This window comes from Anopheles aquasalis, chromosome 2 (assembly GCF_943734665.1).
Source record: "Anopheles aquasalis chromosome 2, idAnoAquaMG_Q_19, whole genome shotgun sequence".
Taxonomy (NCBI): Eukaryota; Metazoa; Arthropoda; class Insecta; order Diptera; family Culicidae; genus Anopheles; species Anopheles aquasalis.
In genome coordinates this window covers 51,758,147-51,786,130 of record NC_064877.1, presented here as the reverse complement: position 1 = coordinate 51,786,130, position 27,984 = coordinate 51,758,147, and the positions used below count along the sequence as shown (strand labels likewise).

Here is a 27,984-nt window from a genome sequence, read left to right as displayed (position 1 = left end):
TGCCCATGGGCCCAGGGTGCCAGATCACTAAAAAACATCTTATCATCTTACCCGAGTCTATTATAATATTAGGTGGGCGCATAAGTCTTTCCGTATTTTGGTAATAGATCTCGTTGGAGTCGTCTATCTCCATCGTTATCAATTATATTATGTCATATCATACCACGTTGTTTTAAGGGACATTTGATATATCATTTAATCAAAACAAAACAGAATTTGGAGAAGTGGGCAAAAAAGTTATAGCTGTTCAAAGATGTGTGAAAATAGTGAAGAAATTCGCTATATTTTGATTTTTTTCTATAAATAAAGGAAAAATGCCACGCAAGCCACCAACGAAATTTGTCAAGTTTACGGGACGATGCTATATCAGTTCGTGTGTCACAACAATAGTTCGCTCGCTTCCGTTCTGGAAATTTTGATGTGAAAGATGCACTTCGCTCTGGTCGACCAATCTTTGCTAAAGTCGATAAAATTTTTGAAATGAAAACCAGGATCGTCATATAAGCAGCCGTGATCTCGCCAAGGAACAAAGCTGTCAGCATCCAACGGTTTTGAACCATTTAAAAAAGAGTGGCTACAAAAAAAAAGCTCGATGTTTGAATACCGCTTGAATTTTCTGTGAAAAATTTATTGGACCGAATTAACATCTGCGATTCTTTGCTGAAACGAATTCTTATAGTCTCATGTTTGGTGCACGTGTTTCCTCGCAATAGACTGAGACGACCGTAAAACAAATTGACGGTGTAATTTTTTCGCATGCACCATGAAGTCTGTCATAGTTTGAACCTAAGATAACAACCAATTCTCAGATACGGTCCAAATCCAGAAATATACAAAGATACATTAAGGTTTTAAAACAATTTTATAGAATTCGTTTTATGAGACAAAATCGTACAAAACATCACTTTTTCAACTCAAAAATCGAAAAATCGAAAAATAGAAAATTCAACAAAAACTCAACAAGGATGTGGATAAACTTATAATCTATTAAAAGAGTATTGATTTGCACATTTCGGATGACCCATCATGCGGCTACGATGGGAATACACTACGATACGATACGGCTACAATGGGAAAAACACAAGTTTTATGAGAAATACTGATTTTGAAGAATTAAAAAAAATTACTTGCGTCCAATAATGCTCGCAATCAAATTTAACATACACAGTACTGATACTGTGGAAAATATGCAGAAAATATGTTTAAAAAATGCATGATACTTATATGTATTTTATGAAGGATCTTGTTTCATCTTTCCAATTATTTACGTACGACTTACGAGAACAACTACGTATAAACGAAAAGAAAAGATTAAATAATGACGTATGTTACGTGTTGCTCCGTGAATGGAAACGTAGTTCATTCTCAAATTATAAAAAATCCCCATAAGGCTGGCTGAAATTGGGTAGAAAATAAATTGAAGAACGAAAGTACATAAAAATCGAGACACGCTGTCCGGTTTCATTTTAATTGTATCATTCAGTTGATTCAATTTATTTTTCAACTCATTGTTTACCGATAATTTGATTCTGTTTTTTTTTACAACCGCACTCATAGTACAATACATAAAACACATCTTTGAAAGACGATGAACTATTTATAGACACAGCAATTACAACTTTTTCCGACTGTTCTTCGCCTGTCTGGGAATGAACATCGATGTGAGTCAGCAGTTACTGGCACACATCTGATCGGGGTTTGTTTGCCCTAGTATAAACCGACATGGTAGTGAAAAAGAGTCACCACGATGGCCAATACGTTTGATTGCTAGAATTAACCCGAGAAATATGTTATCTTATTCTCTCAGATATTACGTGTAGGGAATATCCGATGCATAATCCAATAATCAGGCATGAAATATACACGTAGACAAAGGAAAAATTGTATCAAAGATAAAGCAGACGCGGTCCGCCATAATATATTTGTAAAAATAGTTGTTTGCGCAGTTTTGGTATCGGGAGGATGTCTATGACGCTTCATGTTATCATCCATATGGTTGGGAACACAACCTTTTTACACCAATCAACTAGTATTACAAAGAAGAATTAAAAATGATTAACTTACATTTGGGTTGAAAAATTGTATTGCAGAACTGGAAACAATTTCTTAAAAATATCACGAAACAAAGCAAAGCTTTGAAGCATCAATAAAAAACGTTTCTCCCGCACAAATATTCACAAACACGCACACACATTCAAATAGATGGAAATAGAACAGCTGGCAACGCGTGGCCTTGTATGATCAGCCGGCGCAACAACAGCTGACTGTTAAAATGGTTTGTACACCGTGCGACCCCGTCATGCTTTTTATTTGAGCAAATCCTTTTGGGAAGGAGAAAGCCTTTTTATATTTTTTGGTAAAATTGGCAGCAGAAATTCTGTCAAATTTTCGACAACATCAAGCTAAACATTGTTTGAAATCATTGTGTTTTTGTACAAATACCAAAAAACAATCCATTAAATTAGTTTTTGCTTCAAGATTCTCTTCTAAACTGCTCTGTTTAACTAAAAATCCAATAACTACTTCAGCCTATGTTAGGCCTAGTAAAAAACATATTTATAGCATTCCATGCGAGGTATCTGTGTTAGTGGAAAAAATCATAACCACTTACCCGTTCCCATCTCCACTTCGAATAATCGAACATTAGACACATTATGTAATCGAACTGATAGTGGATGGATAACAAATTGATAACCGATGAGCACATGTTCCAATTCGGCATCTAACAGCTGACATTAGTTGCGAAACATATCGTTGATTTTTTTGCGAATCGAATGTCAATCGTCATTCTCGTTAGCTCGCTATAAAAAGGCGAGGTGTGAAATATCTAAAAAATACCACCTGAACCCATTTGATTCAAATGAAAAGCATGATCGGTCACAAAACAGGATCACACTGCTCATAACGGATTTCCTTGGCAAGGCGTAACATATAACATCTCAACTATGAACTGGATACAACAGTCCCGAAACGAAATCGCAGCGACAGATACTGACGCCCAAGAACGAATCGAAGCGAGAGATGAACACCACGAATACCGTCCGCGACGAGACAGTCACGTACGCATTCTATCATTTTCTACCATCTTATGTTATGCGAACCACATCGCCCGAACCAATAAGATGATAGTACGAGCCGAACCTCAGGAGAGTTTTTGCCAAAGGATGTGGAGACAAGACTCCACTGCGTCGTAATTCCTGCATATGCCGTGATTGGGCGTAGAGTAACATCGCGTAAACTTTATTGATTTTAGGCCGTCTCCGCCGGTGCCGTCAGAGTGGATGGGAACGACGATGTGGCTAGCCAGCGACCACTCACCTCACGTTGTCTGTTTCGTCGCAAACGATATCCTGCATTGTGTCCAGCTGCAGCAGCCGTGATTGGCGAAACTGCTGTCTCAGTGCTTCCGGTTGTGCGTGGCTCTCTTGCTCCGGAGTCTCTTCTTCTTCACTCCAAACTTCAGCCGACATAATCCTTGATGCGCACCTTCAAGCGTACGCATAGGGGTAAACGCTTCCGACGCCGAGGCGTGAGATGCTTCTCACGATGCTTCTGGCTGCTATAACAATTGTTACGTCTTTCTAAAACATCCAGGCACAACTGCACATTTCAATAACACCACGCTAAAATACAGAGCCCGGACCGTGGTGCTCACAAACTACGCACAACGCACCTCCTTTCAGAAGGATGTTTATTTTATTGAAATTTTCCGCCTCTTTCCTTTCACTCGCCCACAATCACTGGAACTTGGGACACCCACTTTAGCCCTTCGCGCGATCTATTGGTAATCACAGGAAATGAAAAGAAACCAGCTAACGCTAAAGCTAGAACTTCTTTGAGGCGCCATTTTTACGCTGCCGTTCCGTTTTAGCGCGCACGGCGCGATGGGCCATGGAACGAACGACGCACCTTTTCACAGTTTTTATCTTTGTGCACTTCGCGCCGTGAGTGGCGCGTTTTAAGCGTCGTTATCGCAAACAATTTTGCCACCTGGCTGCCTAAACTAATAGAACGCGATAGATAGGACAACAATTGAACCGATTTTGTCGATGAAAACACGCGTGCTTGGCGTTCCCGGTTGATGATTTTTACTTTTCCGAACCCATCTTTTTCGGGGCGTACCCGTTACGAGAACACAAATACAGACACACACGGTGGATTGTTTAGGAGCACGGGTTCGAGAGTCGGTATCGCCGCACCGCGCCTGCGGGGGGGGGGGGGGGGTAGGGCGATGAGGATCGGACGGTGGTGAGTTTGGTGGGATCGGACGTTCGACGACACAAACACAAACAAACAATAAGTAGATGACGTAGTTGCTGTTCCTAAAGGGTTCTGTCGAGCGTCAGAAAGCATTTTCGTAATAGTTGTATGCTTGTTGCTTATATATCATGTATCACTATTAGAGCAACACTAAAACCATTCGTGGCACTGAAAAGCACTGATTATTACGGAAAACACAATTTTACGACACCTTCTGCCGGCCAAGAACCTTCCTTCAGCCTAAACACCGGCAAGTCGATCATCGTTTAACTACCACGCCGCCTAGCTTAAGAAACTACTTACTGTTACTTCACAAGATGCGTTAACAATTTTACTGCCGGTCCCGGCCGCTCTTGCTGTTGATGAGGTTAACCCGGAAAGGAACTCATCCACCGGTAGTTCCGGTGGTACGCTAGAAGAAGCTAGTGTCGGCGGCGGACTTTGAGAAAACGTCCCAGTACTGAAGGTGAAGTAGCCGTATCTCGGTCAACAGCAAGGCCATACGGAATTCCGGACGTCGTGAAAGTGAGCTGCAGATATTGCTAAAATGCTCTTGGTGATTCTGGAAGAGCAACAAAGTTAGAGATGAATTTTGAATATAGGAACCCGTTCTAATCTGCGGTTTCTTTTGTTCTACCTACCTTCTGCTAGACCTACTAATGCAAACAAGAGTTGCAGTTTCTTAAGTTTTGATCTCATTTTGCATCAAAAAATATTTTCGGATGGTTTCTTGGGACATCAGTAACCATAAAGTTAATTCTTTTTTAGTAAAATATTTACTCGCCCTCGCAGTAGCACGGTTTCAAATAACGCTGCGCACCGCGTCTATGATACTTGCTTCTTCGCATCTATACTATTTATCTTTACAGTTCTTATATTTTTGTATATATCTTAACTGACCAATATCAATCTTTTATCATAATCATGCTTTTATCATGCACATCTATGCACACTTATACTGGAAGTGAAGCCGTTTACTTCCACTTAACATAATAATTACAGTCATTTTTGGCGTCGGTGATAATAGCCGTTGCCAATTTTCCACCCAACATGATTCGGAGTGAATGTCGAATTTTTGTTCTCCTCTTTTTTGAGTGATCTCTTTCTACAGATCGATTCTTCAAAGTTGTTATTGGGATACTCATTTTGGTGCAAACAATACGTTTTTCCATGCTGCTACGATGAAAATGCTCTTCATTTATCATTTTCACTATTGCGTAAGCGCTATTTCGTTCTTCAAACCATTATCTTCATTAGCAAACCTGTGGGCCAACGTGAGCTCGTTCGCCTCATCGTGCCTTTGCTATTTGTCCAGGATGGCAATATGTTTTGATGCACGTTTTACTGCTTTTATTCTATACTTTGGGTCTTTTTTTAATTTACCAAATTACCCTCGAACCAACCTATCTATGTAACCCTATACAAGTTGGGGGGCTTTAACAGAAAACAGAAAAAGATCTAGAAAAGTTACTTCAACCCAATCACCGCGAAAACATGTTTCGCGTTGTGTTTGTTTTGCGAAATATTGTTCAAGCTGAATCTTTTCTGCTGGCACTTGTTGTTTACTACAGATCTATTCGCTTACTGATACTATATAATTCTGTGTTCAGTCATTATTGTTTTGTATAATTTGCTAGCTTGAGTGCTGGTTTTTGTTGACGATATGGTTTCGTTTAAGCATCGGAAAAGATAAGGACATTTTTGAAAATAATATTAGCATAGAACAAAGCGTGCCTTATTCTACATTCAGACATGTATTTGCAGTGCTGAATTTCCCTGAAACTATGAGTTCCTGCTTTCAGTTAATCCGATTCCGATTTTGTGCTTTTCGCTGTTGATGATTTGATTTCTACAAGTGGTAGAAATAATATTCCCAGATCTGATGAAAGTTTTGTACCCACATCCCACATCTGGGGCCGGCATATTAAGCTAATAAATTCCGGGCCCGCCCCGTCTGTTACATAGAAAAATAAAATAATCAAATAAAAGTTTTGTAAGGAAACCGCACACACCGATTACACCGTGGGTGCAACCACTGAGACTTCAAACATCCTGATCGCCTTTCAAAAAATGTTTTGTTTAATTTTATTCAAAATGCAAAGTAAAAAAGTCTAGTCACTGGGTTAACAATTTTATTCATTTCCAATCCATAATAGAGCTTTTATATTCTTTTCCAATGCTATTGAAGACACAAAAAATGAATTAACTATTCAAGCATAATACAATCGAATGTATTATTAGAAAAGGGTTCGAAAGGATGGAAGTATAAGTATGTTTAGGAATAATTCTATAAATTTCCTTTTATCATATCTACTAAAAGGAAGATCTACGAAAAGGAAGTACAAAACCATGATACTTAGGCAATCTCGCAATCGGCAATCTGTTGACTTTTGTATCTGCGTATTGGTTTTCTGTGCGGAAAAAAGGATTTGATTAAATCTGCGCAATAGTTTTGAAAAAGATGTAAGAATGCTTTCACGAATATCTTCCGAGGAAAAGGTATACTCTAATCTATTAATAAAACAGATTATTTGCTTGGAAAACCAAATATGAAAAAAGCAACGTACATCGACAATATATAGCAGAGTCTATTAAGGATTGGGTGATCAGATGCTTTGGACCAATTATTATCCTGATGTACAGAATAGCTGTAACTATAGAAACTTTTTGCTTCCACCTTTTGCAAGATGACGTGATTTTAGCGGATCTATTTTGCACTTAAGCTGCTGGATGAGATCGAAGATTTTGAGCGCGGGCCCTACCTTAAGACTGAGCAGCGTGATGATATCATCCTTACTCAGTTCCAGTAATCGTTTGCCATTAATGCAATTCTGTACAAACTGCTCCGAATGAACGCCACAGTCGTTGATCACAAGAAACGTGGCTACATCCTTAACTTCCCAATTTTCTGGGCAAATCTGATTGCTACTAGTAATGCCGAAAGCGGGTGCGGTAGCTGCGGAACCACTGCTGCCATTGGAATTAGTTTGACTATTACTGCTCATCCCAGATCCAACGACACTGGAGTCAGGAGAATTGCTATTGACCACCATCATGTCTTGATTAAGCAGTCGAGGAATTATCTTTTCCAGTTCGTTATCGGCGATCTCGGATGACGGAGCGGTCGAAGGAAGCCCTGTGGCAGAACTTGATTCTCCATCTTCATCCTCAGTTCGCTCATCACCGTAGATGCTATCTGCGCCGGTAGAATGGTCAAAGATTGGCCCAAGGGCACTAGTGCCACTTAACAATGTAGTAGATGAATCATGATTAGGTTCATGTTTGATAAAAGCTTGAAGAGACGATGGCAGCAACCCGCCGTGTGCTGGGTTCAAATGTTCATTCAAAAGTAGCGTGGTGCTAACATCTCCATAGCCTTGCTGATAGGAAGGGGGCACCGTGAGATGAGCGCTGTACTCCAACTGCGTCGTTGATAGCTGTTTCTGCTGTTCAAAATGTTGCTGTTCCTTCTTAATACGAGCTGTTCGGGTTGTTGGCGCAGGTTGAGCTGTTAAAATAAAAGCGGAAAATGCGCTACAGTTGTTATATATGTTTTCAAACAGGTTGAAAAAGATAAACATTAATTCATATAATACGGCTGGCGTAGCGAAAACAAAAACGTACACAGGAAACACAAGAAAAACTTACCACGAAACTCACAATCTTCATTGTGTGACCCGATTGGTTCCGTTTTAAGTTTCTTCTTCCTTTTTATACCCTTCTTGGTTGTTTTGGGCGATACTTTCTGCGTTGGAGGTATCTTCGGGAGAATACGAGGCCCTTCAAGCTTGTGGCCAACGAGTACGCACCAGCCGATCGGATATATGTCGGGGCTTTCGCTGTCTAACCATTGATCGTACTCGTCGTCCCAACCATCGAAGTGCACCTTTAGCAACCTTCCAACCACTCGTGAAATGGTTGCCACACAAATAAGTCTTGGATCCATAAGATCAGCGGATTCCAGCTTCATTCCAACCTAAGGAGCAAACACATTTTAAAGGGTCCATGGTTTTAAGGGGGATGGATGAAATAAAAAATAACATAAAATATTTTATACCTGAAACCGTTGCCGGATCTGTTCTCGATGAAATATATCCTCGGTGGCAGGCCTGCTGCCGGTATCACGCAGATACTGCTCCCAGGTAAAACTGCCCAGGTCATAACCTTTCGGTGGTGTAAGTGTGATGTTGTTCTTTGCACAAAACCCGACCGGAAATATGCAGGGCGACTTTTCATGATAGCAAAACCAATCAGCTCCGTTTACATCGGGGTCATAAGAATCGATGCGGATCATTATGTAACCGAACTTTAACACAGACATCACCGTTGCGACGCAGATCGAAGACAGGTTCAGTGGATCTACAGCCTCCAATTTCATATTTTCCTCAAACCCTGTCTGCCTTCCATCGTAGCAGTACTCCTCAAATGAGAAATTCGTTTTGAACAGATCCATCGTTGCATCGTCTTCGTTTGGTTCAAGAATTTGATCACTTGCCGCTGTGAGTGTTAAGAAGCACGTACAGAAAACGATTAAACTAATTAAATTAAGTAAACAAAAAAGATAATCGTTAGAGACAGCATTACCGTTCATTCGCTCCATGTATTCATCAGGTGCAGCAAGGTTGTGGCCAACTGTGGTGGCCCAACCAACCGGATGAATGAGGGGTGAATCCTCGTGGCACCAAAACCCATTATCGTCCGGTGGACTGTCGTAATAACGCACATACAGTCTCTTCCCGACGATACGATTAATTGTGGCAAGTTTTACTTGTGAGATGCGATTTTTGTCTACCACCTCAAGGTTTAAACCGACTCGGAATCGTGACCGAAAGCTATCACTGATTTTGTTGTAGAATGTTGATGGAAGTGTGCGAGCATTCGAGAGACGTTTCACAAGAAACTCCTTCCAATCGGGGTTTGGCTTTTTTATACTTTTCGGAGGTATAAGTGGTTTGCCTCGTGTCGCACACCATCCAACCGGATGGACTTCGGCGGAACAAAGATTTACCCAAAAGTCCTTCGATGATTCCATCGCATCAAATCCTTCGTAACGTAGCAGTGCTTTGTAACCACAAATTTGTAGCACGGATGCAACCCAGAAGCTGTGTGGTGTTCCGCCTAGCACTGGCTGTTGAACAACATCGCAATCTGTGTTCTCCACCTCTACTTTCATGCCAACTATCACGTTGGGCCACATGTCATAGCCAGGAGCATGGCGGAAACAAGTGACAGGTGCGGCCAAGAAATTTCGGTCAGATAAGGAATGCGTCCAGTCGTACGAATTATGGAACTCGTTTGGCTTCCTTCGAATGCTGTTGATACGATCATCCTGTGGACAAGGTGAAGGCAACCGGTCCCCGCTGGGTAGTTGTGGGATCTCATTTTGTGGTATTATTTCCTGAGCGATAGTTGCAGCACTGTTAATGCTGGTAAGACTCAAGTTTTCATCCTGACTACTGTTGTTGCTATTATTGCTAACGTTGGTACTAACGATCGACGGTGTAGGAAAAACGGCAGCTTGTCGGCCACTAGCTGGACCGCTTCCTTCCCCATTATTAACTGACATCTTGAAACGATGGCCAATTGTTTGTACTTGTTCCGCTTCTTGGTGCTTTTGTTGAAGAAGTTCTTCTTGCTCCTGTTGCAGCAAAATCGATTCTTTGCAATCGATTTGTCCATTGGCGCCTTGAGAGGCGCAATCCATTTCGTTAATTAACTGGTCGGGTGGTACGGAAACAGTACCTTCGCCGATTTCTCCGACGCACGTCGTCTGATGCTGTTTGTTTTCACCGTAATCTGTTATGGAACATTTGCTACCGTTTCCAGGTCGATACGGAGATGGATTGAAAACTCGCAACGATTCGAACGACCGAGAACATGACATGCTACAGAAGCGCCGTTGTTTGGTGTAAAATGAGTGCTTCACTCCGATTGCGCCGCACTTTTCGCAAATTGCTGGAAACGAAATGAAAAGAAAAAGAAGAAATAACAGTTAGTCTCATAGCAAAATCAAATAATCCCCCGTATCACATTTTTTTTATACAAGCCAATACAATATATAACATCATTGTGTTGAATCTTCATAGTGCATTACCAGCTATCAATACCCCAATAAAGGTGTATAAAGGTATATATAGTGAAGGCAGTACATAGGATACTTTTTAATTGTGACTTCTGTTATATACCATATAGAAAAATATAACGATTATATATATTTGAAAGATATTATTGTCAGGTATATTCATTATTGTTCTTTGGAAAGAGAGCTTCTGTCTGCAATTCAAATTCCGAACCGAAAAAACAAGTGTGAGTGATTAGGAATAGATTAGATGCATTTTAATGCTAATGTAAGTAAACGTGAGACATTCTTTGTCGAAACTGAGGAACGCAGAAAGGATAAGAATTCGAGAAATAACTAAGACGATAAGACGATTATTGTGCCAAAATTTGATTGATGCTTAGTTTTTTTTTTTTATAAAAAGAATTGTATCGTACAGGGAATATAGATATTGTATCATGATATCATGATAATGCCATGGCAATTAAAAATGAGATTTCTGCCTGGATTTTGGACACCGAGCGAGTGATCACATGGAACCGTACTGGAATAACAATCTCAATAAAACTAAATAAAAAGAAGCAAAACTGTCAACAAAATATAATGTATAAATCAACACTTAAAGTAACCAAACAAATGAAAACCTACCCATCCCGTCTCGTTCTATTGGTATCACTGAAGGATCGATATCTCCTTTATATGCGATTGGTGTTTTCAACACCAAACCAGGCCGCTTAAATGGTTTGATCTTTTTATGGGCGAATCGCTCTGGCATTTGTACAGCGTACATGCTTGGATACGGCGGCGGCAGATCATCCGAATCGTTGGGACGGTGATGTATTTTGGTGGAACGTGATTTGCGCCCATTCCCTATCTTGGCGCCATCCACCATGGAGGAGCTTGCATCCTCATTATACTGGTTGTTATTATTTGTGCCAATTGTACCACCACTGCTGCTGCTATTCGAACCGTCGTCCTGCGACATATCGTAATCTAAGAAATGGCCTTGCAGCAACTGCGAGTCATTCATAAGTTTAAAATGCATTAAACTTTCCTGTGCCGTCACCGAGCTCGATAAATAATCACTACCACCGCTGCTATCAATCATTTGGCTGTACGGTCCGAATGGTTGCATTATTGGCTCTTGAGCATGTTCAAGTTCTCCATCGACAACACCTGGTATACCGTCAGTATCATCCGTCCCGATTGCCAAAGGAACACCGGTTGCTGCGATTGTCGCATTCTCATCCATTCCTTTAACAGGCATCTCACTTTCAGCATTATGGTCATCAAGCATTTGCAATTCTCCAACAGCTAGTGCTGCGGCCGAACCAAGAGTTGCCGTTGCTGGTGGTGGTTGCGCAGTAACACCCAGAGCAACTGCAGCTGCCCCTGAAGCTGACGCTAGCGCACCGTTTTGGTCTATGAAACCGTAGCCCAAAGCCAATTGCTGTTGTAGAAGTTGTTGCTGCTGGTGGTGATGCTGCTGGTGCTGCTGGAGATTGAATAATTCCTGATTAGTCAATGTCAGGTGTTCGGTAGCTCCGCTCGGGATGTTTGCGATGCCCGTTGGCGTGGGAATGGCAGTTACATGGCCGTTATATTCACTGATCAGTGTGCTCATGTCCTGCTGCATTGTTATGGAGATCCGGGATGAGTTTTTCAGCGAATATTGTACGCATTTAGTGACACCGTTACAACGCGCATTACGAAGAAAGAAAAAAATAATCGTATTACATGAACACAAAACACATACAACGCGGAACATAAAAAAGAACGAGGGTTAATAGCCGGTCAAAAAAATCACAAACAACATGAAATATTGAACAGTGGTAAACAAAATGAAATATTGAACGAAAAGATTGTAAGAATCAGTAAACAAAATGAAATATTGAACGAAAAGATTGTAGTATAAACCACCGAACCGAAAGATATGAATGGTGGAAAGGGAATCAAATGGCAACATGTGGGAGTATATATTGCAGTGTAAAAACATATTGTAGCAAAATTCATGAACAGAAATGTTAGCAAATATTGAATGCCGGATCAAAATATTATGATCCAATTAATCACACAGATGTTGGCGACAGTGATGGTAACGATGATGATCGGTGATGGTGGTTTTTTGGCAGGATGACGATCGCGCGAGGGTACACCAAATCCGTAAACACAATTGTGGTACATCCAATAACGAAACAAGCATAGAACAAATGAGAAAATGGGAGAGAAAGAAAATGCAAATTAGAAAACTGATATTAGCGCCTGAAGAACAAGCAGAATTCGGTTTCCCTTCCTGTGGTAAAACAAGCAACAATAAAATTGGATAGGTAGTAAGTAGCCAGAATTGAATCAAGGTGCGAACGAACGGAAATTGACAAGGCTGCCTTTCGCCCTTGCGATTTGACATGCACACAGAAAGATAGATAGGTAAAGAAACACTCTTCGTTTCCATTGAAACGCTACCCGGAAATAGTGAGAGTGTCTGATTGCCAAACGTTCTTTAGTAGCAGACTATCGATGTTTGTTAAAAAAAGATTGAGAAGTTTCAAGATTTGTGCACTTACCAAAGCGTGAGGCTGCTGAGCGGACTCCATAGCATTCGGCACAGAGGGCAGAGGGTAATAGTTGGCCAAGTTTTCGTCTAACGCGGAAGTTATCGGTGCCATCCAAACCATAGTACTGAGATCTTGGGGATTCATACTAGGTAATACTGGATTAAAAGCTGAAATGATGTTCACTTTAAATATAGTGGCATTGTGAATTCGAGGATTTGTGAACGATTTAAAGACGCGTGCTCAGACGCGTACGTCCCGCGCAAACACACCATTGTACACTTTCACAAAACAATGGGCAGCAAGGAGCATGCAAATCTTCACTGTTTTTTCTTTAGTTCTCACTTCAACTTTCCGTGTTTCCCATGCCACCATTCAAACATTTTTTCCTGCTTCTGCTGGTAGAACGCAGGCGAGCTGATCCCGACTCCGCCGACATTGTGGCTGTCAGGCGGACTATGGCGGTATCTCGCTCTCTCTTCAGGCGTTTCACGGCCTTTCTCACTCTTACAAGGATGAAGAGAAAACTGGCCACGGGAGGGACGCGGACCGTGCGAAAGCACGAAGATTTCTGCTGCGGAGGACAAAAAGGGGCACTGTTCGCGCGTCCCTGATCCCTGACCTGAACCACGTCCTGGTACTTGTAAATCACTCACCGTTCATAGTTTCCACCGCTCATAATTTCCATCGAAACTTTTGCGTTTTACTCCGTCTCACCAATCTCTCCTTACATCGTCCATCCAAAAAAAAACTACAAATCCGGCCGAGCCATTCAGCATTCAGCAAGTCGCACACTGGGCGCGGGTGTTTTAGATGGCTAACATTTTCTCCCATTTTCTCCTGTTTCCGGGCACGTTCCGTTGTGTTTTTACATTTTACGTTGTGGGATTCTAAATCCTTTTGCAACGAAGTAGTAACCAATCCACCAATTCACAATCATCTGTAGATAGCACAGAAATCTGCGGCCGAGATCCGGGTGCACCTAAGCAGCTCAAATCCGGGACATCCACGTCCGTGCAGTATGTATTTTCCTTGAATCTGGGGAAACCAAAAGTTGAAGATAAATCGAAATCCCTTTCGTTTCTCGTTTTCTATCGATGATTGTTTAAATGGTTCATTTCTTTATTTTCAGATAAACAAGTTCTGAAGTCAACTAGCCGTCTGTGAGCAAAGTTATCAGCTATCTAAGACGGGGCTCCCAAGTTGATCTCTTGCAAAGGCTACTGGCACTGTGGAACTAGAACATCAACGAAGGCAGCAACACCAGAAAAGAACCCAAACAAAAAGACACAAAATTGAGACATATGGCCATAGTAGCCGGTCCCTAACATAAAAAAGAGACTATATCCTCAGGGTAGCTTGAGAAGGTCGAGGAAGCTGGGTTCAAGAGCCGTACTGGGGCAAATCGTCATTTAAGAACACTAAACACTAAAGAGTATACTAAATCACTAGATAGTAAAGCCAGCATAAAAGATGGATCATTTAAACAGTTTCGTTTATCCAGACGTTCCTCGAGACATGTGGTAAGTTATTCTCAGTCATTATTCAGTCATGGTGCTTGTTACCCTATTTGTGCCATGTGCTATTTGTCTAGGTTCCAGTATCTATAGCAATCCGTTTTCTTTTTAACAGGGAAACTGTATTCTCGAAACGCAAACAGATGGTCATAGTGGGTGTGCTTGGAAAATCAAATGAAGCACACTGCAATAAGCTAGCCGAGTTTGGTGTGCTTAATATTCAACCGAACTTAGAGGATATAGCCGGTATCGATGTAAAGCTAAGCGTTTTGCAAATGTAAATATCTTTTTCATTTGATTTTTTCATTTGCAGGGTCGTGTTAAATTTTACTTCCGTACTGAGGGGGACACGCTTTTCTTGCACTTTGAATCGACGTTTGATAACTTTGTGATGCTAAAGTTAGCTGAAGAAATGATGAGTGAAAACACCTCACATCCTCCAGCCCATTTTATTAACTTCAACAGTGCGATCAGGACTCGTTACGCTCGCGTTCTTTTATTCGCCCTGCAGGTTTGTCACATTTTGATCTTGGTGGAGACCTCAGTGACATTCGATTTGTCCTACCTATCATTGTTCAAATCTTTGAAAATAATACGAGAGAAATACGTGCTGAAGTTCCTACCGGAAATGCTAAAAAATGCTGGCGTGGGATCCTTCATGGGAAAAGAATGCCGGTTAGCTAGTCCAAGACTGATTTTTCTGCTCAACCTCCCCGAAACACTACAAACACCCTCTAAAGAAGATATTCAAGCTTTGGAAGTTAAGCTCGAAGATTTTATAACAAAGACTCTTCGGAATGAGTTTATAATTACAAACAACAGTGCTATGTCACTGTTTTCTTTACCGAAGGGAAAACAGTTTGTATTTTACACTCAAACTAAAGAACAACACAAAAATCCTACAAGAGATATGATGATGATTTTGACGACATACTTAAATAATTCGAGTCAAACAGCCATAATCCGCGAACGCGATGGGGCATTGATGAACAAATTAAAACCGTATGAATTTATCGGATTTCCTGACTTTACAGTAGAGTTTGATCATTCAGAAAAGAGAAGAAACAATCGAAGCATATTGGAGTTAGTGCAAATGCTTGTAGTTGATACACTTGAACCAGTGTTGGACGAAAAATTTACCAGTAGTAAGCAACACTCAAAATGTGGAACTGTACGTGCATTAAAAACCTCTAAGTAGTCTAAGCAGTGCTTGATGATAATGAAATTTTCATTTTTTTTTCTTGGAATTTCAGCTTCCATCGATTGGTCTTTGGTATGAAATGTTTCAATTCATGTACCAGATTTTTATAGAAGATCCCGCTAAATCATCCTACAACGGGTTTGAACCAGTATATGTATGTTTTATATAAACAAATGTGAAAATTAAAAAATATATAATAGATATTTGTTTTTTTTCAGAAATCTTTTTTGGAAAACTTCCACGCGCTTGTAGACATTGAAGAACAATTCTTTAGCGAGGTAGGAGAACAGGGGTTAGAGCTGGCGATGCTCAAATATAATGAAATGCTTCCCATGCACTATAGTAGCAGTTATCATGAATCCAAGTATCAAGATGCCCTGCATCTCCTTGTCCAATATGTTCGAGGACCACAATTAAAGCCATCCGTTGAAAAACTGAAAGATTACTGCAATTCGATTTGGATGAGCGGTAAACAGCAGTGTGAATATCCAAGTCTGCGTGGTAACCCATGTTTAATGGGTAAGCACAAACCTCTGGATCTGTCGGAGCATTCGAGTGGTGTTATTTTTGTGTCCTCTTGCAACTGTGGTAGAATACAAGGTCACCGAGAAGATCCTTACACGATCAGACAGGCAAACTACGAGTTTTATCAAATTATGGCCAAGAGCTGTAGTAACTGCAATAGGTTGGAACATGTGCCATTTCCTATCTTCGAGCCGTCTACTAGTGATTTTCGGGCCGCCGAGTTTATAAACAAAAATTTGTCTAACTTGATGACGTTCGATAGCACAGGGCGGACAGCTTCGGACATAAATAATATGCATCGATCGGCTCGAGATTCGCCATTTCTGTCAAGCAGTGAACGTAGTCAAAACTGTTTCACAAATTTCAGTTTCAACACCATTTCTTACGATGCACCAGACAGAACATGTGAGAGTGCCCAAGCAAAGAGTCAGAACGAAGAACTTTATAAAAGAGATTTCGCTTTGAACCATAAGACAAACACTAAGCAAATTGTTGATGTAGAAAATTATAATATATACAAGAATCGAAAAACGGATTCACAGAATCAGAGCGATGAAATGATGATCAAAGTATCGGTTGTAGAGCCAATTACAGCGAAAGCACTAGAATCCAGGATTGATTCATTGAAATATCCATCTACTACGGAATATTTACCTGGTATGCTTCATGCAGCAAGTCCGGCTGGATTACTGCCCCGTTTTCCTTCCTGGTCGCTTGTTTGCCTTGGTTCCAGTTCCATTTACACTCACAATACTGGCCTGCCCGAGCATGTACAGAGTGGATTTATATCTGGATCGAATTATTTGCTACCTTGGGACGTTAATGTTCGACTGGAGCATGCACAATCATGGGCTGCTTCATATGAAAAGATACGCCTGCGCAAGAAAACGAATTTACATTCCTCTAAGTCATTTGAACGAAATAACTCATTTACGCTTAAGATTTTTATAGGAGTCGAATACGAATGTCTTCGAGGACATCGGTTTTTCATGACATCACAGGATAGTGTCCTACGCAGTGCAGCAGAAATCGCACGAGATAGCGGTAGCAACGTAGTGTTCAACGATATGCCGATTTATTTTCCCTGTCCATGTCGAAATGCAATTAATAATACGGCACAACTAATGCGAGTACATATTATCACACCTAAAGCACCAGTGAACGTAATCATAGATCCGAAGGTTAAAATCTTTCAAAACAATATGCAAAGTAGCTTAACATTTAATACAGGCTTGGCGCAACCTATTAAGCTAACACAAAGCTCTTACTGGATTTTGCGTTTGCCGTTTGTGTATGAAGGAGATGCAGGACCATTAGAACCCCCCGCTGCAAATAGCGTGAATCCAAATAGCGCTATTATACACGGTGTTCTAATAGCAGGCATGATTCGAGATATTCGAGAAAATGAACTAAACGAAGAATCGCTCCTGGGGTCATAGTTGCACTACTGTGCTGCATGTATCTATGTGATGTTTTAACCACTTATTTTTGGAAGGATGTGAATTTTTCAATTTTTTACGCGGATAGTGTCATCTCATGATAAGAAATAATAAAGCAAGCCTTATTTAAATTGTACCGTCTTGAACCATGATGATGTTGATGTTGATTCAACATGTTGTTTAAACATGTTTAAAATGTAAAACACAAAATGCGCTGATAAGCCACACATTAATATCATAGAGAATTTATATTTTTGCGAATATTCTAATGAATTTACTTACGAATCGTTAAACTGATGAAATAAGATCTAGATTTAGATTATCTCTTTACAATTAAGTGGTAGGGTTACATATAATCCAATATAGTCGCTTTTAGAATTGCCGGAATTGCCCTAAGCGCCTTCACCAAATGAAAAGTTTATTTCGCATATCAAGTGTTGGCCAAATAAAAGGGCCCGTTGCCTGGAGGCCGAGGTGCTCTTCGAACAGATCGAAAGGTGAAACGGGAAGAGACATAAAAAGAGGATGAGCGGCCGCGAGCGCCCTCTTAAATACTAATTGCTGCGTAGGTAGGTATCGGCCACGTGCCGTACAACTGCAGGAGTAACAGTTGCAGTTAAATTATTATGAAGAAATTAATTCATATTTCTAGAGTTTAGAGTTTTAGAGTTTTCGTAAATACCCTTGTAACAGAAAATACAACACTAACGAAGATATAAAAATTGCGCCTACAATCCAAAGAAAACACTCAACACACAAGTACAAGCAAATCTTAATCGAAATGAAATTGCAACTATAGGCTTTCCGCTAACAGATCCGCGAGAGATTTTTTAAAAGTAGACAAAATCATTACACCTTTTGAACCGAAATTAATTGTAAAAAGGGTTGTACGTTACCCAGTGCGCACGTTTTTGATCTTTTTCACTCTCGTGCGAAGTAAACAATGATTTGTACACTTTGGATGCCTTAGGATCTTTGGCAACGCTGTAATCATCCTTAGACTTCTTGTACACTGGATCCTCTCCTATTTTATCGCTAATTAGTGCTCGTTTGTTCAAGGTAGTTGGCCTGCCAATAGCGACAGTTTTACATATTTCTTCATTATTTGTAGTCAGATTTGCATGTGTGTTATCTGAACTGGAACTTGTCGCTCTTGAAGTTGATGATCCAGCCAGAGTGAAAGTTGAAGTTGACGCTGATTTCATTCTTTTCTCTGACTTAATTTTCTTTTCCAATTTCAAACGTGCATCACGAGCCTGCAGCTTCGAATGCATTTGTCCAACTTCTTCCTCAGATCCATTCAGGATAATTATGTCATCATCGATGAACGCTACCTGGCACTGAAAATAGAAAATTAGGTTAGCATGAAAATCCAACTGGATCCAGCACTTGGTCCCGAAACTTACGACTGGACAAGATTTGTCTTTTATGGCTTTAAGAGCTCTTTCCGAAAAAACACATCCACAAGTCCAAAGGGCTATAAAGCGGAAAAGTCCACTCATTTCTAGCCCACTCAATGCACAGATAAACGGGGAACTTTGGCCACCTCTTGTTTCGTCGTAGGCTGGGTTTGGAGTAAGGTTAAGGTTTTTAATATCCTTTAGTGTTTTGATATGTCTGCACGATTCTGGCATCTTTTCTCTATCCAATAATGCTTCAATAACACTTTGTTTGGAATATAATCTTCCTAAAGCGCACATGACGATTGGGGTTTGCAAGCTTAGCTGTGTTAAAGCACAATGTTTCCAGCGATATTGTCTTTCCGACTCCTTGTCTTTCTGCGTTTTTTCATGAGAGAAGTAAGTAAAAACGGATATAGTAACAGTATATTGTGGAGTACAATGTAAATACATGCCAATTATACCTGTTCTGGTTTCTTTTTCAGTTTCACCAATTCGTCTCGACGAGGAATAGTCCCTCCATCGCAACCCATGTTTTATTTAAAACACCTTAACAAAACCACACCAGAAAATCAATCGGGCGCTCAGCGTTCAGCGATGAGATCAGCGGTCTCAAGTGGTACCTCACGATATCATGCGGTTTAGGGGAAAGTGTATAGCCGGCGATACATGAAGCGTAAACTCAAGCGTAAAGCCGGCGATACATGAAGCGTAAACTCTCGTATAAACTCAGAGTGTAAAGCCGGCGATACATGAAGCGTAAACTCTCGTATAAACTCAGAATGTAATGCCAAAAAGTTTACGCTTCGTGTGGCAGGCATAATCGCATAAAAGTTTATACCGAAACGTCAAATGCAATTACATTCGGGCACCTGCAATTACACTATGCTATTACATCAATTACATGTGTTTCTGGCCACAAAAAACATAAATCGACGAGATAAGTTGATTTCTGAACATCTTTTTATATATTTTAAGATGTTTTTACTGTATATTAGCGATTGTAGAACATTCAATTCATCATAACGCTACGCTTCATGTTGGTGTTGAGTTTACGCTTGCTTTTACCCTCGGATTTACGCTCCGCGGGCCTATAATCTTTTTGACATAAAGGCCGGAATACACGAAGCGTAAACTCTCGTATAAACTCAGAATGTAATGCCAAAAAGTTTACATTTGCCGTTTACACGATGTAAAAGAGATTATAGGTCCACGGAGCATAAATCCTAGCGTAAACGCTGTTTGCAAGCGATTTGCCCCACTACATTTCCTGTTCGTGGTTTGCATTAATAGTGAGTGTTCATTACTAGCGTTTTTAATCTTTTTCTTTGGAAAAAAGATTCTATTTTTCTCACAAAAGTCGATTAAAGTTCAGTGTAATTCGGATTACGCGTCTCAACCCGGTCATGTAAACATGTTCAAGTGTAAATTAATTTTATATTTACGCTTGAGTTTACGCTTCATGTATCGCCGGCTTAAATATAAAATTAATTTACACTTGAACATGTTTACATGACCGGGTTGAGACGCGTAATCCGAATTACACTGAACTTTTATCGACTTTTGTGAGAAAAATATAATACTTTTTCCGAATAAAAAGATTAAAAACGCTAGTAATGAACACTCACTATTAATGCAAACCACAAACAGGAAATGTAGTGGGGCAAATCGCTTGCAAACAGCGTTTACGCTAGGATTTATGCTCCGTGGACCTATAATCTATTTACACCGTGTAAACGGCAAATGTAAACTTTTTGGCATTACATTCTGAGTTTATGGTGCTTATTCTGTAACTTTCGATTACGATGGCCTCAGGCGTTCGATTCATTTGGTTCATTTTGTGTTCATTTGGTGTTCACGATCGCCTGCATGTCGAGTGCATTTTTGTGGTCGACAGCTGGCGTTTTGTTTACATCGAGCATCGAGCATCTGAAAAACAGTTATAGCGTCCTGATTGTGCATCAATAATTTCTTTCTGCTAATCGTATACTATTATTACAAAGGTTAAGTCGTTTTTATACCGAAAAAAACAAGTTAATTAACAGTTTTTTTACTTCAAACTGTCATTTTGAATTGTTTATTGTTTTCGAAACGTTTCGAAATTCGCATGAATCATCGAACGCCTGAGGCCATCGTAATCGAAAGTTACAGAATAAGCACCTATACGAGAGTTTACGCTTCATGTATCGCCGGCTTATTAGGTGCTTATTCTGTAACTTTCGATTACGATGGCCTCAGGCGTTCGATGATTCATGCGAATTTCGAAACTTCAACTCGTTGTTTCGAAACGTTTCGAAAACAATAAACAATTCAAAATGACAGTTTGAAGTAAAACTGTGAATTAACTTGATTTTTTCTGTATCAAAAACGACTTAACCTTTGTAATAATAGTATACGATTAGCAGGAAGAAATTATTGATGCACAATCAGGACGCTACAACTGTTTTCCAGATCCAACCGTTCAGATCGATGCTCGATGTAAACAAAACGCCAGCTGTCGATCACAAAAATGCACTCGACAGTAGGCGATCGTGAACACCAAAATGAACACAAAATGAACCAAATGAATCATCGCCTAGAGGCCATCGTAATCGCAAGTTACAGAATAAGCACCTAAGCACCTAAAATTAATTTACGCTTGAACATGTTTACATGACCGGGTTGAGACGCGTAATCCGAATTACACTGAACTTTTATCGACTTTTGTGAGAATAATAGGATCTTTTTTCCGAAGAAAAAGATTAAAAACGCTAGTAATGATCACTCACTATTAATGCAAACCACAAACAGGAAATATAGTGAGGCAAAGGAAGGATTAATTTTGCACGAACATCATGCCACTCTTTTCACCACTGGATGCACCTAATGTACAGGAAGGGGGTGGCAGAGCGTAAGTATGTGTGCGTGAGGCCGAACGATGGCACCGGAAGGGACAAAAAGGAACGGCGCACGCAGGATCCTTTCTTTCGTTCAGCGATATCCAGTCGAGCAACATTGTGTTTTAGAGTGATCAAGTGTGCTAGAAAACTGTTTTTTTGTGTTTTAGAAAGTGGAGTGCGATTATTATCCGGTGATTAGTGTGAGATAGAGTTTGCAGAAAACCACATAAACTCAACCACCCACGCCGATCGTTCGTTATTTCGCCAGTGACATTTGTGAGGTTATGGACAATTGAGTTTTTTCCCGGTGTTGTGGGTGCCGTAAACTTTTTCCGGCTTTTGCCAACGCTTTGAAAATTGCGAGTTAGTGCGTGCGATTTTTACTCTGTTCTGTTTCTCTGATCTGTTTTACACCGTTTTTACTAAGGTAGTTTACGTATTTACTAAATTATTTCGGTGTTATAGGTTTTGGATTAAACGGTACCAAGCTAGTGAAGAAAGTGTTCCATAGTTAAATTTCTACATATTTAATAGTGCTTTACAAGTATGGAGGAGGTGAATCCGCAGGACCCTGCACCAATTTCCTGGGAGCAGTACAATGAGTTACAGCGGGCGGTAAGTAAAGGAAAATCGAAGGATACATTTTATTCACTATGGTCAAGACCCCACCGAGAGAGAAAGTGCCTTTTTGAAAGAAAGAAAATTAAACAAAATAAAATTTTGCAAGTACATGCAATAAAAAGCTGCATGCCGCACACTTTGAAAAAAGGAAGATGAAATCTCCAAACATTTCATTCCATAATTGACGAAAATACATTTACTTTCTTCGTAATGGAAGGTTTTAATCCCAGTTAAGTTCAATGCCTGTTTAGATGAAACATATTTCGGCTACACTAAGGTTTCTTGAGATCCACTGCTGAATGAAGCGTGGCGTAAAGCACTTTCTGGTATTGTTATTGCTAGCACTGGTAAAGCATAAATTTTAATAATCTCTAACATTAATCAAGCAATATACATGCTTAATTGCATACTAATTTTCCTTTTGTTTATTGCAGGATGGTTCAGCCTTACGAATTTTTCCACCAGGCGTTCTTCGAACGCAACTAACCGAAGACGAGCTACGAGCCTTAGGTGTGGTTGAAGAAAATAATTTGCCCTTTGTGTGTCCATACTGCGAACAAGAGTTTGAAGATGATAAACAAAAGGAAATCGAAATGCATTTAAAGGAACATGCAGCAGGTAACTATGCTTGTGGAAAATGCGAGCAACGTTTCGAAACAATAGAAGAAAAAATTGAGCACTACGACGCTCATAGGGCCGAATATGAATTGGATACCCTACCCTACAGCAGTTATAGAGTCGTTTGCGACATTTGCATAAAACCTTTTCCATCCTACCAATCCTTGCGCGAGCACTGGTTAAAAGTTCATGGAAAGATCTCACGCAGGGAAAAATTAAAGCGCTTTAAATGCGAAAAGTGTCATGAAATATTCTTAACCTCTTATAATCTTAATTCGCACAGAGTAAAAACACATGTTACAGATAAATGCAGATGCGCAATTTGTAATGCACCTTTTAGCGATGAAAAGTTCCGCGACAAGCACCAAAAACCCCATTCATACCAATTTGAATGTGACTTGTGTGGTAGAAAAACACAAACCAAAGAAGATATGGTTAGGCACATGAATATCCATACCGACAGATTCGCCGACTTCGTCGTGCCATCATCAGACTCTGAGTAGGTCAGTAGGTTGAAAACCTAGAGCGATATCCGCTCAGCTGGGCGGGACATGCTCGCTCAGCTTTGCTCCACAATGAGAAAAAGAAGGCCTCAAGGGGCATTCTTCTTCTAACTCCGCCTCATCCACGTCCCCGTCGTGTGGAGTGGTAACGTGCCATGCCACAATCAGGTGTCATGGCACGGCTAAGGATGAGAGGGGGGGGGGGGGGGGGAAAAAAACCCAATGGCTTTGGGATAACTTCCTTTGAAGCAGTAGTGTGGGTGATTTCATTTTTATCTTTCTTTTCAGATCTAGATACAATAATCGGTGAAATTGCTTGATATGCTGCTACCGGCACTCGTACGCATAGCTGCCGTTGTTTGAAAACCGAAATAAACTTTAAGAATTCGCTCGCGCGTCCGTTAGAATTGACCGTTCCGGTTTGTTCTCTTTTATTTAGTGGATCTATCTTAATCCACCACCACTTAAACCTGAACCACCACCGAGTCGAATTCAAACAGTCGTCTTTAATCCATCTAACCAAAAATGTTCAGAATCGGCGTAAATCCGATTTTGCCGAAATTAATTAGCACTCGTGCGTCGGTTTCCGATACCGTTCCAAGGCTGAAGGTTGAAGAAAAGATCATCGTCATAGAGTGAACGGTGAAAACAATTCCAGCTACACCAATCAACAGTGGGGAGGGCCGCAATACACTGCAATGACGGTAAAGGCAATCACGTAGAACGTATGCAGGAATCACCATCCGAAGTACTTTGTGGAAAAAAGAACGAGCGGGGCTTAGTGTATGATTTCCAGCATAATGATACGGTCGCACAGTTTGGGCAGTATCCGTGGATGGTCTCGGTGCGAAAAACGCAAGGCGGCACATCTGAATACCTTTGTGGAGGAGCGCTTACTCATCCAACAATCGTGATTACAACCGCCCATAATGTGCACGGACGATTGAATCTGATTGCCCGTCTAGGGGAGTGGGATGTTAGTACCAGTAATGAGCCCCTACCGCATAAGGTAAGAAGTCATAGTGTTTCGACATTTTCCCCCCATTTTAGTATCTCATTTTTCTTCCCTAGGATGTTGCTGTTGCTGATATATTCATTCACAAGAGCTATAAACCTAGACCGATCGAAAACGATATTGCCATATTGGTGCTCAGCGATCCCGTCACGTACGATCAGCATATTCGACCGATCTGTCTGCCTCAAAGCACGGGCCGCTTCGAAGGTCAACGATGTGAATCGACGGGTTGGGGTACGGTCGGCGGGGGTGTACTCTAACATAATGAAAATGATAACCGTCCCGGTGCTGCCACAATCCAGATGTTCCAGTTTGTTGGTACAGGCCGGACTTGGGGAGCACTTTGCGCTTCCGAACCAATTTTTGTGCGCGGGAGGCGAAAAGAGTGTCGACATGTGCAACGGTGATGGAGGATCTCCGTTGGTGTGTCCGACGGCCGATGGAAGCTACAAGTTGGCCGGAATCGTTTCCTGAGGCATAGGATGCGGTGGGCTAGACATTCCTGGGGTGTACACTTCTGTTAGCAACTACGTTAGTTGGATTGAAGAAATGATTGAAAATTTGGATTAATGCTTCGATAATTCATTAAAAATACTCCGCAAGTACCTGCAGTTGTTCCGTGTTTCTTTTCGGTTGTGCCTCGTGCGTGTTAGCGCTACTGTTTGGCGGCATTCTCTAGCCTTATCACCAGCCTTTCTGGAAATTTTCATGTGTTATCATTCCGTGTACTTCCCCTAGAAACGTGGAATCCCTGGAATTTAAGGCTCTGGCAGACTGGTTGCGGTACGTGCGGCACTTGCGGCAGATGCGCGTTCAGACTGGTCACCACCGCAGCAAGCAAAGCAAGCAAAGGTGTTATGTTACAGTGTCTTTCCTTCGCTTCTTTTGCTGATCTTACGGGGTTAAAATAGTAAAAAAACGTTTTCTTCTGACAGAATATAGCCTCTAGGCAATTAAATGAGTAAATAGTTTAAGGAAAAACTAATATTACATTTGTTTTCTTGGACTTTGTAACACATTTTTCACTTTTCATGCTGCACAGTTGGTTCAATCATTGTTGAAATAACAAGTAATAACAAAAAAATATTCTCCAAGCCTGTGAAGCGAGAAACGCAACATTAATATATTAAATGTGACCAACAAACCAATATATCGCTTTTGCATCGATCGAATGTCTTAACTTAAAATAATTACTTTCATTTTTCAGCCAAAAAATGCTTAATATTCCTTCAATTTATGTATAGTTTCATTGAAAACCAGAAAAGTAACCGAAATAGTTACACCATTATTCAAATATTACACAATAACTTCGTTTTGATAGCTACTCCACACACCATTTGGATGCGGCACGAGCGGCAGTTGCAGCACTGTTGCGATTTTGTACAGATTCGCCGCAGTTACCGCACGTATCGCAACCAGTCTGCCAGAGCCTTTAGATATACCGCATGAAAATTGGTTCTTGCCTGACAATATGGGTGTCATTTCCAATGTTTTTGGGGTCTCTAAATTGATTGGTTAGATCAAACCGGAGTTTATTCCATTCTTTCACCCTCCGCTTTCCTCCATGCCTCCCAATTCAAAGCAGGTAGATGGTAATATTAAATGAACCTCTTGGTTTTAAGTTCTTTTACGGTAATTGAAGCCAAATTTGATCCAAAAACCAAAGAATGAGAGATAAAGAGAAAGAACGGGGAAAGAGAACCGCTTCAGTTACTAGCAGGATAATACGATTTACAGGTATTGTCGAAAAAGTTCGTTTCAGAAGGAAATTGCCCACATTCAATAGGACTTTGATTATGAAATTACACCATTTTAACACTAGAAGTACCGGCATTTATGCTACACCTAATTCTACCAGAATGGGTCAAAATACAATGACGGGTCTATATAATGACGGGTACGTAAGACAAAAGGTTTAGGGTAGTTTCTAGTCTTTATTTACTGTTACAATAGTCAAAAAACATGCAAGCGATCTGAGGAAACTGCATGTACCAGTGGACGTCGGATTTGAATGCAAAGCTCAAAAAGAATGAACGCGAGGTACGCGGGGGGACCCATGCGACGAACTATTCCAAGAGATGCTAGGCCAGAAGGAACGCACAGACCGCAAAGAGGTTAAGGAAACAAAGCAAAAGAAGGGGGAGAAAATTATGGAAAAGTTGCAGAAAAATTCGGTTGACATGGAGGCTGAGGTTGATGCATCGAGCGGGAAAAGCAAGGAGTATAGTGCCATGAATATAGTTCTCTTCCTTTAGTGAAACTATAACAGTTAGTATTTTATTGTTTGTTTAATTCCACTGATTTCAACACTGACTATTCCAAGGCTAACGTTACTGCCCGGGTTCCGGATTGGTGGCAGAAATGCGAGAAATGGGGGCTTGCTCGGTGTGCTTCATGTGCACGGCAGAATAAAATTTAATCAATAATATAGATTTTACCAGATATTATGAGTATTTCAAATTTCTCCTGCTGCGCAATAGGTTTCTAAATTTTGAACCTTCAATATTACGTCGGTAATTGATTTTTCGCTGAGATCAATCAACCGCAAATCCCATTTTACGCAATGTTTTTTGCAGCGAAAATGCAGGTGAATCGTATAAAAGAAAGCTTCTCGTAAAAAGTACGGCTCATTCTGCGTGTTATACTTACAGATATGAACACGAGTTACAAGATACTTATTTTTTATTTATTGTTGTTCGCATGTAATGCAGTTTTTATTGGAAAAACAGGTAAAAAATGATATTTATTATATTTTTCTTGCTTTCGTTTGTACTGCAGTATCGTTTTAAAGCAGATAATAATACGAGTTTGTTTTTTAAGATTTTTTCCATTATTCCGGCAGAAGTGTCGCTGCATCCGTTGCTGCTAAAGATGTTCCCAACTTTCATGATGTTGATGCTTACGGTAGTGACTTCGTTGATTTCGGATCACAGACAGGACCCCACGGTTCCTTTGCGTGGCACTCTAATTTTCTAATCGACGATGAACATTAACTTGTAAATAAATGTTTTAAATACGAGCAATAAAAATGATTTCTTTCGCTTTATGTCCCCGAAAAGGCTTCCTTCTTTTTTATTATTCAAAACGCAAACATCATTGAATTGCAGCTTTTCGATAATGGTAATGGATTGCAAACCGGACATAAACAAACCTAGGTTACCTTAAACCTGTGTTCTATTGTTATTTAGTTTCTATATTTTAATGTTTGATTGGTGTGTTTTCCCTCGTCCTGGATTACGAGTTCATTGAGTCGTCGTATGTTTTCAATTATTTCGTACGGATGTGCTCGTCTTATTGCATTGAACATTTCGAAATCTAACTTTCTTTAACAGGCGCTGGAAAGAAAAACATTCAGCAGCTTAATCTTCTATATCCATAAATACTGACTCGTTGGTT

At 40.4% G+C, this 27,984-nt stretch overlaps 5 protein-coding genes and 1 long non-coding RNA gene across 17 annotated transcripts in view; 3 read left to right on the top strand and 3 right to left on the bottom strand.

Annotated features, from left to right (window-relative positions):
* The window catches only part of LOC126570706 (uncharacterized), a 29,315-nt gene extending 25,229 nt beyond the window's left edge, over positions 1-4,086 (bottom strand). Inside the window, exons 1-2 of one of the 2 annotated variants that reach the window (XM_050228668.1) lie at positions 3,910-4,086; positions 3,319-3,778 (exon numbers count right to left, since the gene is read on the bottom strand). In XM_050228668.1, the coding sequence (XP_050084625.1) occupies positions 3,319-3,470 (152 nt within the window). In that variant the 5' untranslated portion in view covers positions 3,471-3,778; positions 3,910-4,086. Of the gene's footprint in view, positions 1-3,318 lie in introns of both variants that reach the window. The other variant, XM_050228667.1, reaches the window with a different exon arrangement.
* A 931-nt stretch (positions 4,087-5,017) lies between these two features.
* Positions 5,018-13,617, bottom strand: LOC126570697 (polycomb protein Sfmbt). 5 transcript variants are annotated; one of them, XM_050228638.1, is made up of 7 exons: positions 13,527-13,617; positions 12,883-13,040; positions 10,967-11,948; positions 8,845-10,215; positions 8,318-8,757; positions 7,909-8,236; positions 5,018-7,768 (listed from the first exon to the last, which is right to left on the bottom strand). In XM_050228638.1, exons 1-7 carry the CDS (start codon positions 13,531-13,533, stop codon positions 6,915-6,917), a joined length of 4,140 nt encoding a protein of 1,379 aa, XP_050084595.1. In that variant the 5' UTR covers positions 13,534-13,617; the 3' UTR covers positions 5,018-6,914. The 5 variants fall into 5 exon arrangements, with proteins under 5 accessions (XP_050084595.1, XP_050084593.1, XP_050084596.1 ...); XM_050228636.1 differs by lacking the exon at positions 13,527-13,617 and adding an exon at positions 13,143-13,302 and having other exon boundaries at positions 12,883-13,055; XM_050228639.1 differs by lacking the exon at positions 13,527-13,617 and adding an exon at positions 13,143-13,302 and having other exon boundaries at positions 10,967-11,813; positions 12,883-13,055.
* LOC126570701 (nonsense-mediated mRNA decay factor SMG8) lies at positions 13,387-17,683 on the top strand. Of its 7 annotated transcripts, XM_050228653.1 has the most exons (7): positions 13,387-13,507; positions 13,782-13,889; positions 14,003-14,393; positions 14,503-14,641; positions 14,701-15,558; positions 15,641-15,742; positions 15,807-17,683. In XM_050228653.1, exons 3-7 carry the CDS (start codon positions 14,344-14,346, stop codon positions 17,550-17,552), a joined length of 2,895 nt encoding a protein of 964 aa, XP_050084610.1. In that variant the 5' UTR covers positions 13,387-13,507; positions 13,782-13,889; positions 14,003-14,343; the 3' UTR covers positions 17,553-17,683. The 7 variants fall into 7 exon arrangements, with proteins under 7 accessions (XP_050084610.1, XP_050084612.1, XP_050084608.1 ...); XM_050228655.1 differs by lacking the exon at positions 13,387-13,507 and having other exon boundaries at positions 13,724-13,889; positions 14,701-14,898; XM_050228651.1 differs by lacking the exon at positions 13,387-13,507 and having other exon boundaries at positions 13,724-13,889.
* A 98-nt stretch (positions 17,684-17,781) lies between these two features.
* Positions 17,782-19,551, bottom strand: LOC126570720 (replication termination factor 2). Its single transcript, XM_050228696.1, has 3 exons — positions 19,417-19,551; positions 18,959-19,330; positions 17,782-18,892 (listed from the first exon to the last, which is right to left on the bottom strand). Exons 1-3 carry the CDS (start codon positions 19,483-19,485, stop codon positions 18,422-18,424), a joined length of 912 nt encoding a protein of 303 aa, XP_050084653.1. The 5' UTR covers positions 19,486-19,551; the 3' UTR covers positions 17,782-18,421.
* A 2,383-nt stretch (positions 19,552-21,934) lies between these two features.
* LOC126570724 (phenoloxidase-activating factor 2-like) lies at positions 21,935-25,139 on the top strand. Its single transcript, XM_050228700.1, has 5 exons — positions 21,935-22,194; positions 22,297-22,446; positions 22,887-23,070; positions 23,862-24,582; positions 24,645-25,139. The coding sequence occupies exons 4-5, from the start codon at positions 24,301-24,303 to the stop codon at positions 24,846-24,848; spliced, it is 486 nt and encodes a 161-aa protein (XP_050084657.1). The 5' UTR covers positions 21,935-22,194; positions 22,297-22,446; positions 22,887-23,070; positions 23,862-24,300; the 3' UTR covers positions 24,849-25,139.
* Positions 25,140-26,085: 946 nt separating this feature from the next.
* Positions 26,086-27,252, top strand: LOC126570732 (uncharacterized). Its single transcript, XR_007607852.1, has 3 exons — positions 26,086-26,173; positions 27,069-27,175; positions 27,240-27,252. It is a non-coding gene; the product is annotated as an uncharacterized LOC126570732 (long non-coding RNA).
* The last annotated feature ends 732 nt before the right edge of the window (positions 27,253-27,984 follow it).

Excerpts from the sequence above, each read along its gene's own strand:
- LOC126570697 (XM_050228636.1), bottom strand. The coding sequence starts at position 13,245 with ATGGTGGCATGGGAAACACGGAAAGTTGAAGTGAGAACTAAAGAAAAA. Across the intron at positions 13,056-13,142 it reads TTTTGTGAAAGTGTACAATG|TGAACATCATTTCAGCTTTT; the intron begins GTGTGTTTGCGC and ends CTATATTTAAAG. Across the intron at positions 10,216-10,966 it reads AATAGAACGAGACGGGATGG|CAATTTGCGAAAAGTGCGGC; the intron begins GTAGGTTTTCAT and ends TTTCGTTTCCAG.
- LOC126570701 (XM_050228653.1), top strand. The coding sequence starts at position 14,344 with ATGGATCATTTAAACAGTTTCGTTTATCCAGACGTTCCTCGAGACATG. Across the intron at positions 14,394-14,502 it reads GACGTTCCTCGAGACATGTG|GGAAACTGTATTCTCGAAAC; the intron begins GTAAGTTATTCT and ends TCTTTTTAACAG. Across the intron at positions 15,743-15,806 it reads ACGGGTTTGAACCAGTATAT|AAATCTTTTTTGGAAAACTT; the intron begins GTATGTTTTATA and ends GTTTTTTTTCAG.
- LOC126570720 (XM_050228696.1), bottom strand. The coding sequence starts at position 19,485 with ATGGGTTGCGATGGAGGGACTATTCCTCGTCGAGACGAATTGGTGAAA. Across the intron at positions 19,331-19,416 it reads TGAAAAAGAAACCAGAACAG|AAAGACAAGGAGTCGGAAAG; the intron begins GTATAATTGGCA and ends GAAAAAACGCAG. Across the intron at positions 18,893-18,958 it reads AAGACAAATCTTGTCCAGTC|TGCCAGGTAGCGTTCATCGA; the intron begins GTAAGTTTCGGG and ends TTCTATTTTCAG.
- LOC126570724 (XM_050228700.1), top strand. The coding sequence starts at position 24,301 with ATGCAGGAATCACCATCCGAAGTACTTTGTGGAAAAAAGAACGAGCGG. Across the intron at positions 24,583-24,644 it reads ATGAGCCCCTACCGCATAAG|GATGTTGCTGTTGCTGATAT; the intron begins GTAAGAAGTCAT and ends TTTCTTCCCTAG.